The following is a 14,999-nucleotide window of genomic DNA, read 5'->3' on the forward strand; positions in this document are numbered from 1 at the left end:
TTTTTACATTTCTCGTATACACATTTTTCAATTAACTTTTTATCTTATATACATCAAATCAAAAAATAGCAATTCAAAGGATTCTTCATCACTTAATTGGTGCCATTTAATCAGATATTGGATGACTTGCTATTGATTCCTCGTAATGACCCTGCGTTTGAGGATTGCAGCTAGTTCTAACAAACACTGATCATTAGAGTCAAGTTATAGCAGGTTAGGTGTGACATTCATCTATGGCCCCAACTTTTTCTTCAAGAGGGATACGTGGAAGATGGGGTGAAGTAGTTAGAACTTGTAAGCTACTGCACTGATCATTTCTCCAATCTAAAAAGGGCCAAAATATTTTGCAATTAGTTTAAAACTCTTCCTCAATGCCACACTATTTGTTGCCTATGAGGTTGTAGTTTTAAATATGCCTAGTCTCTAACAGAAAACTGCCTCTCAATTCTATGTTTACCAGCCAAAATCTTTATCTTGTTTTGAGCTTTGGCCAAGTGTTCTTTAATGGTTTGAAGCATGTGAATCTTATATTGTACTAGTGTGTCAGCTGTTGGTATAATGGTATCAAAGTGAGGTCTCGTGGGCAATGGCAAAGGTTTTGTAGCCATAAAGTGCCTCAAATGGTGAAGATTTCAAGCTAGTATGGAATGAAGAATTGTACCACCATTCCGCTAAACTGAGCTATTTGCTCCACTGAAAACGTATGTCTCCTGTCATACATTGCAGAAAGGACTCCAAACATTGATTTATCCCTGTCAGTAATGATAGATTCTGGTAATCCATGGAAACATGGGTTTATCCCTGTCAGTGATGATAAATTCTGGTAATCCGTGGACTTTGTAGATGTTGTCTAAGAATGTTTGGGCCACTTGCAATGTTGAGAAACGATAGGTCAAGGGTATGAAATGGCCAAACTGAGTCAGCCTGTGCACTGCCGCAAGTGTTGTGTCAAAACCTCCATATAAGGGTAGTTTTTCAATGAAGTCCATGCCAATGTGGGATCATGCATGAGTAGGAATTGGTAATGATTGTAAAAGACTAGGGTAAATATTAGTCTCCATCACAATCATCCAAGAAATTTAAAATGCTAATCCTCCATCTTTTCTATTTCATTACAATCAAGGAGAAGCTCACGAATTTACGTAGATATACGAGGAAGAGCAGCATTTTAGAAGTATAGCATATAGTTCTTCTTAAATGCATCATATAACCAATCCTAACAAGTATGCTAAACACCAATCCATCAAATTTCTTGGTCAAAAAACTTAATAAGCAAATTGTTAATTAAGAAAAAAGCAAATTACGTGTTGAATGGATCTGGTGATATAGGTAGGGACAAAAACTCAAAAGACCAACAAGAATCTAGACAAAAGACGAATAATAGTTACCAGTTACCACCAACACCACCAGAAAAATTACACAAAACCATACATAGATAGAAAATGCTTAATGATCAAATTTACTATGTCATCGGTAAGATTTACTGTTTATTTGGAAAAAACTTACTATTATTTGAACCAAACTTACTCTATAAAAAGTAAGTATGGAAGATAAAGTAGTAATTTATTTATTTAAAGAAAGAGTAAGTTTCATATTTATTTCAAATTATCTTATGAGACATAAAAGTTACTAATTTACTATGTTAACTTATTATTTTAAATGAGAAACTTACTACCAAGTTTTTAGACATTATTCTATTCAAGTGGATGGGTCTAAGAAGTAATCAAATGGTCGTTAAAAGTGTGATAACATGTAATCTCAGGTAAAAACTGTTTCGTCATTATAACGATCGTCATGGGAGAATAACATTTACATATGCGAAACGGACAATTAGAGCCCACCCTCAACTGTTACCACCTTATAAAACCTAAAAAACAGTACCGGTACATCAAGGAAAAAAAAAAAGGGAAAGAAAAGACCTCACGTCTAATAATCCTGCGTGCTATTTAGTAATCATAGTATTGCTAAAAATATATCAATTGATACAATTAAGCGATTAACCCGGCAAAAAATTGCCAAGATTCTTTTTAACTATTTGCCCATCTGTACAAGATAAGATATGGGAAATTCTCAGATGTCGCCTATCTAATCTAATCTAATCAATTTGCTGCTGCTGCTGCTGCTGCTATTATCGTTCCTCAATACCATGAAGCTGAGGTCGGATTGCAAGAAGGTTTAAAAATACGTTGGCCGGTGGCCAAAATGTGTCTGGGGTCCAACTCCAATTTTCTTTGGTAAAATTGGGCCCATTTGTGGCCAAAGTGGTCCCTCCATTGCTGCTGTGTGGTGTAATGAGGAAGGTACTGCTTGACGTTGATTCCCGCATCACCACAGAACCTTAGGATCCGTCGGTTCTGATCGCTCAAGTAGTCTAACGTCTGCGTCTCATCGCCATTATCCAATGCAGACCTCAGCAATGCCACCAAGTAAAACACATCTTCCTCCGGCGTCACCGCTGAAGTTTTCTCGTCCCACCTACGTACGTACACGACAATTACGTAAGAACACAGCACACACACACACACACACATATATATATATACATACATGTCTGTATCAATAAACTCAGTAAATATATTTTGTCAGTATCAAAAGAAATCACTTAAACTTTTTTGGTATCAAAAGAAATGGAAAATATACATGGATCCTGCATAGATGGCAGTGGATTGATGGTTTTGGAATTGATGGAAGGTCCAACAGAAGGCGTGATTGGTGCACGCTGCACAGGGTCATACATATTACCTACCTGTACAAACGGCAAAGTTTGTTGGGACTATGTTGTAAGACGACAGTATTTGGGGGTGGTGGGGGGGGGGGGTCCGGTAGGCAGGATCAGCTGACATGAAGATCTTCCAACTTGGCCCATCTCTACCGTTTGATTTTGTCTGATTGCAGTCAGAATTTAAGAATAAAATAACGAGAGGTTTTGGGGTGGTCATCATGCTGTAGCTCCTACCTGGCCGAAAATCTGGATCCATATTGCTATGTTGGTTGATTGCATGACGGCCACGTGTACCACTGTAAGTGCCACGTTTCACAAGCCATGCCAGTTGCCAAGTAGAGAAGAGACAATGGATTGATGGGCATTCCTTTCCAATGGAGTATTATTTTCCCCTACTCAAATTTCTTATTGCAACCCAATCAATCTATTGAATGAGCAGTATAAGTAGTTCCAACAGAATCTTTCATGTTTTGTTTGGTGACTTCGAAAAAGACTAAAGAACTCAAAGAGTCCTAAAAATAACGCAGAAAACCCTCCTTGTCAACCTATACATATATATATATATGTGCTATTTTTTTCCCTTTTTACGAAGGATTAATCCACCAATTACAGCAAACCAGTTGGTCAAAACTGTGAATTACTACTGTTTTGTTCTCAAGAAAACGATCCTAGCTAGCAGTTAAGTTAGTAATATTCTGTAACCCTGATGGAGAAGTGTCATTAATTACACGATGCACAAGTGTATATCTATATATATACTGCGTTTGTTTCTGTGATCCAAATCTTGTCATGTTGTCAACACATTACGAAATTAAGGGTGGGTACATCAACATCAAATTTTCCTAATGTTTGGGGTCTAATTGATTAGATCATAGATTCATGTTCTTCTTTGGACGTCAGCAACAGCTATAAGGATAAGGCTGATGAAGGGAAGAAATCAACACGTACAACAAATTCACTCAGACCAGACCTGCAAGTAGTACTCGAATCTAGTAGTTCAGATTATCCTAATTCTATATATATTAGTTTCCAGACAGTTACGATTCAATCAAATAATAAAGACAAGGAATCCTGAGACATATGCCTACAAACCACAATCTAACCGAATTATATATGTTTATAATATAAAATAACATATATGCAAAACCCAAGTATCATTGCTCGAAGACAGTTGAAATCGACCTCAATATTTTATGTAGCCAAATATAGAGATAGAGATGATGGTTGTGTTGGTAGTTGATCACTTATTATACCATACAAACTGTACCCGCAGGGCATGCATATATGCGCAGGGTTCATAAACTCATTGTCGAACCAAAACAAAAAAAAAAATACGGATCAAATTTTAGGGGCTTACTTGTTTTTGTTCATGGGGTAGATCAAAATCGGACCACTGGTCTTATTCTTACTGCCTAAGATGCCTTTGAATACCCCTCTGTCGAAGTCTGCGATTCTTGATTTGGGTACGAACAAATTGAGCCACGGGTGTGGTACATCCCATAAACCCTTGGACCGGAGAGTTAGCTCGGCCTTGTGAACCCGGTCCAAGAAATCCACATAGGGAAGGTCCGTTGTAAAAACCGTGTTTGGAATAAAATTTAGCTTCGTCAATAGAGCGTCCACTTCCTGCGAATTGCACAAATTATTAGAATTAAAAAAAAACGACGGTTCTCAAATTGCAAGTACTAATTAAACCGCTCAAATTTTTTTTTTTATTTTTATAAAAAGGAAAATTCTGAATCCAAGGAACTAAAGCAACTTAAAAAAAAAAAACGACTCAAAGTACGAAAAAGCAGCTGGTGGTGCTTTTGGCAGGATAACTTTGGTTTCATGCAACTCTCCGATTATATGTGCATATTTTAATGCAAAAAGTGAATAATTAGGGGGAATAATTTGGTGGATGGACGGCCTAGATTCAGTAATATTTTAATCCGTACTCTACAACCCTTTCTTAAAACATTAAATCAGCGACTAATAATGCTCATGGCTAGATTGCAGAAGATCTTGTGTGTTTTATTGTGCTTCATCCTTTGATGGACTGATGTAGCCTTTAAATAATGCTAGGTACTTAAAAAACTAACCTGATCGTATTATAGTAATCACCAGTAGTATTATAGGAGGGAGGGACAATTAATTACCATGGCAACGAAAAAAATATATACATATTCTTATATATATATATATATATATATATGCAAATGGTTTGGATATGTACGAAGTCTAAACAACGACAGCGATGCAAGTAGAATGTTCTAACATTAATTAAGAAAAGGGACATACTTAAACATGGTTATTTTTCTTGTTTTATTTTGTGTGGGTGCTTGTACAATGAAAAAAACATCACAAAAAGTTTTAATTTTTTCTCCGGACGTAAATTATTCAGTACCATTGGAGAAGAAGAAAGAAGCTTCTTTTGCCTGAATTTAGGTCCCTCTTTAGCTATTTTACTCTTCTAGATTGGCTTGCTCTAAAGAATACTACTACTGCTACGAAAGAAAACGTAGGATCAGGGGGACAAAAAATGGACTCTTACAACAGAATGAATCAACAATCAATCACAGGGGGTCTCGTTTCTCCATATTTTCTTTTTTAAAAAAGCAAAAAAAAAAAAAAAAAAAAGGTTAAGAGACCACTTTAATTATAGCTAGGTGTTTCTTTTGTTGCTTTTGCTTTCCTTATACACATGCAGAGCACATTAACACAAGCATGTGTGAGTTTGTAATTAAATACGATAAACAAGCAAATAATTGAAGCGGCTTAAATTAATAAAGAAAAGAGTGCTTTCACGTAGTTGGTTTGTAGCAAATTAATCACCTCATCGATGGTATCAGCATCTAAATCTCCATAGTTTTTAGTAACCTCCAAGCAGTATAACACGCCACCATTGCCCTTAGCATCAATAGACGAAATTTTCACAGGATTTCTTGGAGAAAAAAAGGAAGATCTCCAGTTGTTGATCAGGCCGTCATCGACAATAGCAAAACCTTCCACATAGTCGAATTTCTGGCTGTCTGATTGACCATGCAAGGAGATTAGATACTCCTGGTCATGAGTGAAAGTGGAGAAATTCGAATACAGCACTCGTATCCACCTCACCTGATAGTCCAAAAATCAAAAGAAAAGTGAGAGAAAATGACTAGGTTTGAAAGCTAAAAATGAAGCGTCAACAACATTGCCAGCTTTCGGACAGCCGTTCGAATGAATGGGGTTAAAAAGAACATATGGACCCAACCAATCTTCACACCCTTTTAGCTCACCATATACTTGCTTCCTCTTTAGCTCCTCATTAATTAATACCAGTTGGAAAAGAAGTTTAGCAACAAAATTATCTGTCCCACCATGGAACCAGCCAAGATCCCGACTGGATTTAATTTAACCCACAATTAAAAGGTTATGATTACTGTTACACTTTCGTTAATTGGTCGAAACCTAGTTAGTTTGTATATGCCCGTATGAGGAGACAGAGACTTGAAAAAGAAAATTTCTACCTGGCTAGCTAGAATATTAGTAAATGATACGTATGGAAATTAACCGTGTTTTACCATTTGGGGAGCTGGCTCGAGAGCAATTCTAGCCCTAGTGATGATCCCAAATTGTCCAAGACCACCAAGAACGGCATGAAACAAGTCTGAGTTATCTTCTTCTGAGCACGTCAATAGTTCCCCTTTGCCTGTTTTGCCAAAAAAAAAAAAAAAAAAAATTCCCATATCAAGCCAAAGACGATAATTGCTAGTTTACAGTCATGGGGCGAATCCAAAAATCAGATATAATTTGTGACATACGAATTACAATCATTGCATCAAACGTAAGAACATTCAATTAGTGAGAGATCATTTGGATAAAACAAAAAACCACCCATGTGAGAATATGCTGTAGACTATGTCAAGTACTCGTTTGATGACATACAAGAAACCACCTCAGACAAACAGAGACTCCAATTACAGCTACTGCAAAAAATAGAGACATAAGATTATATTTTGAAGAAACAAAACCGGCCTTATTAGTTACTTACCATCTCGGTCATCTCTACACCAAATATTCTAACTAACAATCACTTTCGTTCAACCCCCACCCCCCAACCCCAACAAAGAGAATCCCTCCACCCCACGAAAAAGAAAAAAAAAAAAAGGAGAACCCATAAAATTTTTTTTTTTCTTCTTCACCTTTTCCTTTTTCAGTATTCAAGGCATGTCGACAAAAAACAGGAAAATCAAGTCAATTTGGATGAAGAAGTGATGACGAACCCGTAACGACATCGAGCTCATAGACATTGCTAATTTGAGGGCCATGATTGAAAGCTTGTCCGCTGATGCCAGCATTGGAGAGCGTACCACCCACGGAAAGGTACAAGTAATCTGTCCATGATTTTGGTGCGAGTCCATATTCTAAGGTGGACCTCAACACATCTATCCATAGCTCTCCTCCCCATACGTCCACGTACATGAATTTCTCATAAACCCTGGGTGCAACCGGCCGCCCGATGCCAAGCCTCCTCCTTTCGCCGGAGCCAGTACTCATTTGAATCACAACTCCGTTAGTCGTCATAGCCTGCCCGTTTATGGAATGCCCGTGACCCCTAGCCGACACGGTAAACCCATGACTCGAGTCGTACGCCGCTTTGACCAGCCTGGCAACGTCCTGAGCCGAAGCCGGATGAAGCACCCCCCATGGCTCGGCTCTATGCAAGCCACCGAAGTCTAGAGAAGCGCTTTCCAGGTCCAACGGATCCACGCTGAGCCGTTCTTCGACTCCCAGCAGCAGAAGCTCCGTCGGGTCCAGCATCAATCCAACAGTCACTATCCATCGACATATTGCCAACATTAAAAGAAGCTTGGCAGCCATCGTGAATGCTTTACGACGCAGAGCCTTGGGTTTGGGGCTTTAAGTTCTGCAATTGATATCAGTGCCGACGAAAGAATATATTTATATATAGGAGAGGGAAGGGGGAAGAGAATAAGGATAAGAAAATGTGCACACCGGTGGAAGATTGTCGTGAGAGTCGTGGAAAAGGAAGGATAATATCTTTGCAGCAGTGGTGGGGAGTCGCGGGGCAAACGTAAGCTGGGATTGCGCTTTTAAAGATTTACTATGCAGCATGCAAAGATTCTGTATTCTCAGCTTTTGATAGAGATCAAAATCAGGAGCAAAAAGCGAAATAAGGTTGTGCGCTTTTTTCTCTGCGTTAGCTAGAAAGCTTGCATGATTCTTTGATCTCTGAAAAAGAGTAGCGTATCGTTTTAGAGACTTGAGTTTGTATTGCGAGCAAGAAAGGAAAAAAAAGGGGGGGAGTTGGGTTGGGAACTCGGGTCCGTATTGCGAGTCGTGTCTAGGATATGAGGTACAGGTTTTATATTTATAGGACATGGGATGGCATAGACTATACTACAGGGTAAAGAGGAGAAAGTTTCTTTCTGGTGCCGTGACCCCGGGGGGGGGGGGGGGGGCGCTGTTCACGTGTGAGGAGGGAGTGGGGTCCACAGGATGTGTGTGAGAAGGGACCCTACAAAGGGATACGGAGGGATCTATGTGGGGACAGGAGCGAGGAAAGGTTCACGTGGCTGCAGAGACTGGAGGAAGATTGTATCGTGAAAAGGAGACTGTGCAAGAGTAGCAGCATTTTAGCATATACTCATGTTACTAGAAACTGGAAAAAGATTGCAATGCAATTGCTGCATGGGATGGGAGGCAGGTCAAAGACCAAGAGAGGGTGGTGATTCTGTTGTATTGGCATCCTGTTCTTTCACTTTTTCTTTTGGTTGTTTTTGTTTTTGTTTTTTTGAGGAGGTGGTTGGTATTTGAGGGGGGAGGGGGAGAGAGAGCTTTTAAGTTTTGTTTAAGAGATTAGTCTCTTTCTGGGGTAGGAAGTGGTGGGAACTGATGGATGGATGTAAGTGAATGATGGTGTCATTATCACTGAAACTACGTTGGAGTTTGGAGTTTAGAAGAGGTGGTAAGTAATTTTGAATTCCAAGGATATATCGTATCAGGGATGTCATATCTAGGCTTAGATTGTATCTCTCTCTCTCTCTCTCTCTGTACTTTTGCACATTTTATTAATGGGTTTATTCCTGTTTCCTGACAAGGTTATATCTCATGGAAAATGCTAATTAGTGTACTTGCGGTGAGTTAGCCTCCAATTATGTTGCAAGTGGCCGGTCCATCCATTCTATTCTGATGATATGAGCTTTTATTATTTACAAAAACATTGGTTGGCATTTGGCATTTGGCACTTGGCACGACACTGCTTTAATTAGTTTCCTTTCAAATAGATTGAGAGGTGATCTTTTGGTTCCAAGTTCGAGTCTCCGCTCTGTTGAATTTTTCCACGCACTTATCGTGTTTGGATCGGATTGGGGCGTCAGGCCCGGGTTGCAGGGAATTAATCGGGCCCCGTAGGGATTAACCCGAACACACTTGTATCGACAAAAAAAAAAAAAAAAAAAAAATAGATTGAGAGGTGCAATAGTGAGTTCTCTTATTGCAATTTTTCGCTCAACTCAACCTCACAAGACTCGTGCACTATATTGCATTTTTTGTACGAGGAGTAATCAAGTGTGTGTGATACTTACATCATGCATTAGGCATTTTATCTGCAAATTAAAGTTCTTCAATACTTAGGAATAAATAACCTAATTGATAAAATTAACTGCAAAATGGAAGCAACGAGCAGAATAAAAAGCCATTACAGGTTGTCATACACTTTTTGCATTGTCAGCAAGCTCGGCTTTGCCATGGTGTAGCCAGAAATTTTAAATTCCTAGTTTGTTTGTTCACATCAGTCTACATCGAGCTAGCTAGTTGGCAAGCTAGCCCTTTACTGGCTACCTTAATGCTCAACAGAAAGACTTGAAATCAATGATTATGTCCACTTGATCATGTAGACGATAGATTCTTCAAAGATTACCAATGAATGAATGGAAAAAAAAAAAGAAGATGAAGGAGAAAAAAAAAAGAGAGAAAATAAATAACATAGATTTGAGATATAATAGTCACTCAGTCTTGTTATTACTCCTACGTAACATAGATGCCTCTTGATCGATAACTCACAGCACTATAATACTCTTTGATTTCAGGCACATATACGTACATGAGATACCACCGCTGTGGATTCCCATCAGATTAAATTATTAACTGAGAAGCCACCAATTTTGAATCCATTGTACTTAAACTGTTGGCTATATATATAGCCTATATTGCTTCACGCTACAAAACACTTAAATTTAGCAAATATTCCTTTCGTACTTGGAAAGGTACATCATCTATGTAGAAGCTCATGGATTTTGGCTCATTACTAGGGTCTTTGGTGGCTGCTCGAAGGAAACTCTAAATGGAATTTGGCCAAAAAAAAGAAGAAGCCATAGTTGACGAGTAACTCCGCAAATTCTCCAAATCATACGGCAGCAGCCTCGTTTAGGAAGTGGTTAGTAGTAGACAGGAGGAAAATCAGTACGTCATGGTCAACCAGATGTAGAGATAAGTGGATCCACCACGGATTTTATTGTATGTGAGAAACCATCCACTTGACATCTGAATTAGCAAAATGATCAAAAGTCATCCTGGTTTTGGTAAAAAAGACAACTGCCTGTCCGGGGTTAGTGAGGTCTCTTTAGATCTTAGTAGCAGTTGTTCTGCTTAAGGTAGTTATCCCACATCGAGTGTTGGGGGGGGGGGTTTGGGTTAGTTTATAAGTCTCCTGAGGAACCTCAAGAGTTGCCGGCTTTTGTGATTTTCTCGGGGTTTAGATTTGTAAAATGATCAAAAATCATCCTGGCTTTCATAAAAAAAAAAAAAAGACATCTGAATTAGCAAGTTTGTCTAAATTTGGACTGTTAATCAAAAGCTGAAGTTAGTAGTGTGATTTAAAATAGCTTGATGGCAACTGGTTTTGTGGCTATCAACTTATTACACGTTTGTGCTGACGTTGGTCGTTCAACCAAACTGTGCTATTAATACATAAATTAGTAGATAGACCAGTCAATCAATGAGCGTAATGTGAATCATATGTCCAATATATATATTTAACAAGGAAGAAGAACCCTCACCAGTTTGGCCATCTATCTTCTAGTACTCTCTCCAGAAGAGTAAAAATTGGTACTTGGTACTATATATGGCAAAGAGCTAGCATCATTTTTTTCAAACACAGGATAAAGATAAGATTAAGGGTTCTATATATAGATCTTGTGATGAGCTAATCAATCAATTGATGTTAGATATGGCTTTTGAACAACCAAAAATAGAAAAAATGTTTCCCAATAAATTTACAATATATATATATATATATATATATATCTCTCTCAACTTGGGTAGACTAGAATCTAATCATGTTTTATTATGTTAGAAATTGAAATTCGTCCAGAGAAGAAAAAACAAAGAGCAAGGTAAGACGTAAGAAACTAGAGAAAAAGTAAATATGAAAGAATATGGTTGCGTGTTTTTTAAGTTCTTTATATATATATATAGATATATATGTTCGGGAAGAGAAAAGATTGGATTTTGTTTTTCCTGATCATTGAGTTGGAGGATAATTAACAGGAGTGCATTTGCTTGAGAAAAACGACTTCTCTATTAACAAACTCAGCAGTAATTAATTCGAGTGCCGAAGGGGTTCCGGCCGGAAATCAACCAAAATGGCCAAAACAAGAGCAGGTAGGTCAGAAGTTTATACTTAGAAATGATATATAGTTTGAGTTAAAAACTTTGTTGGCTTCCTTTTTCATAAAAAAAAAAAAAAAAAAGAGAGAGATGCGGGAGATCTAGGCATATCTTTTGTTGCTAATTGGAATACGAATCTTCCATGCCAACAACCAAATTTATTATTTTATACCTAAGTGGCTAAAATTGAATAATGCTCAAAAGTACAATCCGATCTTTGCAAATTGCCAACGACAGGAAGTTTCAATTCGCGACTCAAACAGACACCACTTGAGTGATTATGTCCACCACTCCTTGACATAAGCAAAAAAAAAAAAAAAAAAGGTTCTTATTTTCTCCTTTAAGAAGAATCCCTTGCTTTTTGATAAGAATTTCAATCGTTGTCATCGAGATGTGATTCCAAAATCAAATATATTTCTTGTTACGTGATCCGCAATTTCATAAACCTGTGTACTACATTAATGAGTACCTTCCCATTATGCTTCCGGTATATATGTTTGCTTGTGGTTAGTTCTTTTTCTGAAGGAAATCAAGCATTTCCCATGCAATCTTGCCAAAAGTAGCACAAATCTACTGATTTTAACGTGAGTGGTGGCTGAACTCAACTTCTTGTAACCTTCCCTAAACCATTTGCTCCTCCGATTTCCTGACAAAGATTGATTACCAGCAGGACTTCTTTTGATCGTTTCGAGCATCTAAGAAGCCATATATCTGATTTTGGAATCACGTCTTCATGACGATCGATATGTCCATCAAGAATCAATCACAAAATATGCAGCTTAATGTGCCTTATTTCTTTTTCCTTTTAAGAGGGGGATAGAATATATAACGAAGATCAAAAAAGAGGGTGTTGGAGTTTCAATAAGACTTTCATACTAAGACAACAAAACAAATCCTTTCGTTCTCATGAGAATCATCTTCTTGGCTTTTTACGTACCTTTTGGGTTTTTGGATATTTGTTGCTTCTGTTCTTGGTTGTTTAAGTTCTTTACACTAGCTGGTGTATCTCGTATAATATCTTTACACTAGCTCTTAGATCTTATTTCTCTTCAACCTACAAGAAAAATGCGAAGCTGCGCAATTATATTTTGTCACCCAGCGCAGTGGGGGTACTTCTTCAGCTAGCTGTTAAGTAACCCATATTCTGAAATTCCGGTGGCTGAAATCGATTGTCAATATTCTGTATCTCTTTGCCATATCATTCCATCATTTTGTCGCTCTTTTGGGCAGAACCCGTATTTTTTCTCTCTTTCAAAAGTGTCGAGCAAAAGGCAACATGGACCTACTCAAGTGGCACTTCGTAGAGAGCCGCTAGTGAAAAAAGAAGAAGACAGCTACTTTTGTTTCGATCCGCAAGAGAGACTAATCCTTTTTTTTTTTTTTCTCGCTGACAACCTTATTATTCCTCAGATTTGATTCTTTTCTACTCCAGTTATTGTTGCTTTAGAACTTGAAAGATAGATTGTACGAAAAAAGCTTTTAGCAACTTTAGGGTTTCCATATCCTAGAGATCTCGTAAAAGGTGGATATAGTGCATACAATAAAATGTGTGTCACAAATTCAGGAAACATTAGTTAGTGCATGTAGCCGCTGCATGATTTTACGAAATAGATTAGCTGCTCAAACCTAAAGGTCGATTCGATCATATTTATATATACACACACACATGAGGGACTTAGGCCTCGTTTGACAAATGAGTTTTTTGAGTGTTTGTTTAAAACTTTGCTGTAATTTACTATAAAAGTTGTAAGAAAAATTTTTGAAACGTATAAATTTTTGGATATTTGGAAATGTATAATTTAAAATTTTTAAGAAGTATTTTGAAGTTACTGTAGTTAAAGTTGTTAAAAAAACTTGTAGCAGACAAACTTGACGAAAAACTTGTATGCCAAACAAGTCCTTAATTAGGAATTCTACTTAGTCACAAGAATTGAAAAGGAACTTTTATTTAATTAAATTCTCCTGTTATGGGTTATAATTAAATTTGAATGCCATACGAACCAAAGAAAAAATGGTGGCACATACGACAATATTGTAATGAAGTTGGGGAGACAAATAAAACGAGTGACACAACCATATGGTGATGCCACACATTATAATTACGTCCCATATGAGTATGTTTTTTATCATCATTTTGTTTTTTTTTTTTTTGTTTTTGTTTTTGGTAGGGTTGCAGCGGCATGTTGGTGGCCAGCAGGAGGACAGAATGGAAGAGACATTAAACATATTTATGAACTTTTTCGGTGCTCCGTGCTCATGGAGGATGAGCTTCATATATAAGATCACAACTACAGCCAAACTGGAAAATCGATCTCCAAAGTGATTAACAGAGGGAAGTTTCATGGAATCACTAAAAACACCAGAACATGACGACACACATGGACATGATAACAAAGCGTTCGTTGAAGAAGAGATAATACATGCAAGATTGGCCAGCTGAACTTTCTCAAGCTTCGTACGTGTTGTAAGACAAAATCGTACGCTGCACACATGGTTCCATTTGAGCATGTTCCCGATTAATGGGCCACCTTTAAATCTGGAATATATCCACCATGATGCTCTATCCACATCACTCGAATTATCTTATGTGACGGAATAATCTTACTATAAATTAACTTGCATTGGTTTAATTATGTTTTATTATTATTTCTTTTTTTGGGAAGCGCTGGAGGTGTTTCGTTTAGAAAGTTTATATATAGTTGGTTAATTAGCTATTTTGTTAGTTCCAAGGTTCAGAAAATCTAAAAGAAAACAGAAAAGAATTTGAGATGATTCTTGTAATAAAGTATATCATTGGGAAGCACTCTTGACAAATTATTGTTGAAAGCATTTGTATCCAGTTCCTAATACTCTAGGGATCCGTTTAAGATCGCATCATATATAGTACTGCATGTTTTCAACGTAGAAATACTACTAGTATTTTGTACCATTGACAGTAAAATACTAGTATTTTGATTCATGTGTCTAACAGCATTAAGCTGACTACAACTTGAATGTCGAGACTCGTTCTTCTCCTGAATTTGAGCAGCTGTTCCGAGTTTGTACACAGCTTTACAGAATTACTAAGAAATATCCCAGTTTCCCTTGTCTGATAGTAGGTCTTGAATTGGTTTCGTTCTGGCTCGTGAAGGAAATCGTGACCCTCTTCATTTCTTTAGTCATCATCTTTTGTTTATTTCTTACTAATTCAATCTAGTAAGCCACTTTCTTTTTCGTCTTTTCCCAAAATTCACAGATATGTTGAGCATTAAAACCAACGGAAGACCTGCAGGCAATGCAAAAACTACAAGATTGTGGTCTTACTATGTGCTTCATTATTGTATTTTGGCCATATCGAGTTTCAGCTCGATGATTTTAGCATTTTAAGCAAAGAAAATGGGTAGAATGTTCTTCTTAATATGCAGTGAAACATGATTAAAGAATCTTGATAATAGATTAATAGCTACATTGACTGCAAAAGAAATGGATAAATTGAACTACTAATGATATGGCATTCATGAACTAAGGGTGAAAATTCCCATGTTTTAGATTCCATGAAGACGTGTGCTTTGATCTCCTTTATACTCGTAAAGTCAAGCTGTAATCACTGGAGTCGGCCTAGTGATCAAAATAGGATTTTCAAAGT

General features: G+C 37.4%; 1 protein-coding gene across 2 annotated transcripts; it reads right to left on the reverse strand.

Moving 5' to 3' along the window:
- Nucleotides 1-1,758: 1,758 nt before the first annotated feature.
- Nucleotides 1,759-8,023, reverse strand: LOC113748724 (cytokinin dehydrogenase 5). Of its 2 annotated transcripts, XM_027292269.1 has the most exons (6): nt 7,700-8,023; nt 6,967-7,610; nt 6,265-6,392; nt 5,537-5,818; nt 4,080-4,348; nt 1,759-2,475 (listed from the first exon to the last, which is right to left on the reverse strand). In XM_027292269.1, the coding sequence occupies exons 2-6, from the start codon at nt 7,562-7,564 to the stop codon at nt 2,139-2,141; spliced, it is 1,614 nt and encodes a 537-aa protein (XP_027148070.1). In that variant the 5' UTR covers nt 7,565-7,610; nt 7,700-8,023; the 3' UTR covers nt 1,759-2,138. The 2 variants fall into 2 exon arrangements, with proteins under 2 accessions (XP_027148070.1, XP_027148069.1); XM_027292268.1 differs by having other exon boundaries at nt 6,967-8,023.
- Between the last annotated feature and the right edge of the window lie 6,976 nt (nt 8,024-14,999).

The sequence above is a fragment of the Coffea eugenioides genome, chromosome 10, assembly GCF_003713205.1.
Source record: "Coffea eugenioides isolate CCC68of chromosome 10, Ceug_1.0, whole genome shotgun sequence".
Classification (NCBI taxonomy): Eukaryota; Viridiplantae; Streptophyta; class Magnoliopsida; order Gentianales; family Rubiaceae; genus Coffea; species Coffea eugenioides.

Coding starts and splice junctions, on each gene's coding strand:
- LOC113748724 (XM_027292269.1), bottom strand. CDS start 7,564: ATGGCTGCCAAGCTTCTTTTAATGTTGGCAATATGTCGATGGATAGTG. Junction 6,393..6,966: donor TGAGCTCGATGTCGTTACGG/GTTCGTCATCAC, acceptor TTGGCAAAACAG/GCAAAGGGGAACTATTGACG. Junction 4,349..5,536: donor ATGCTGATACCATCGATGAG/GTGATTAATTTG, acceptor TGCAATTCGCAG/GAAGTGGACGCTCTATTGAC.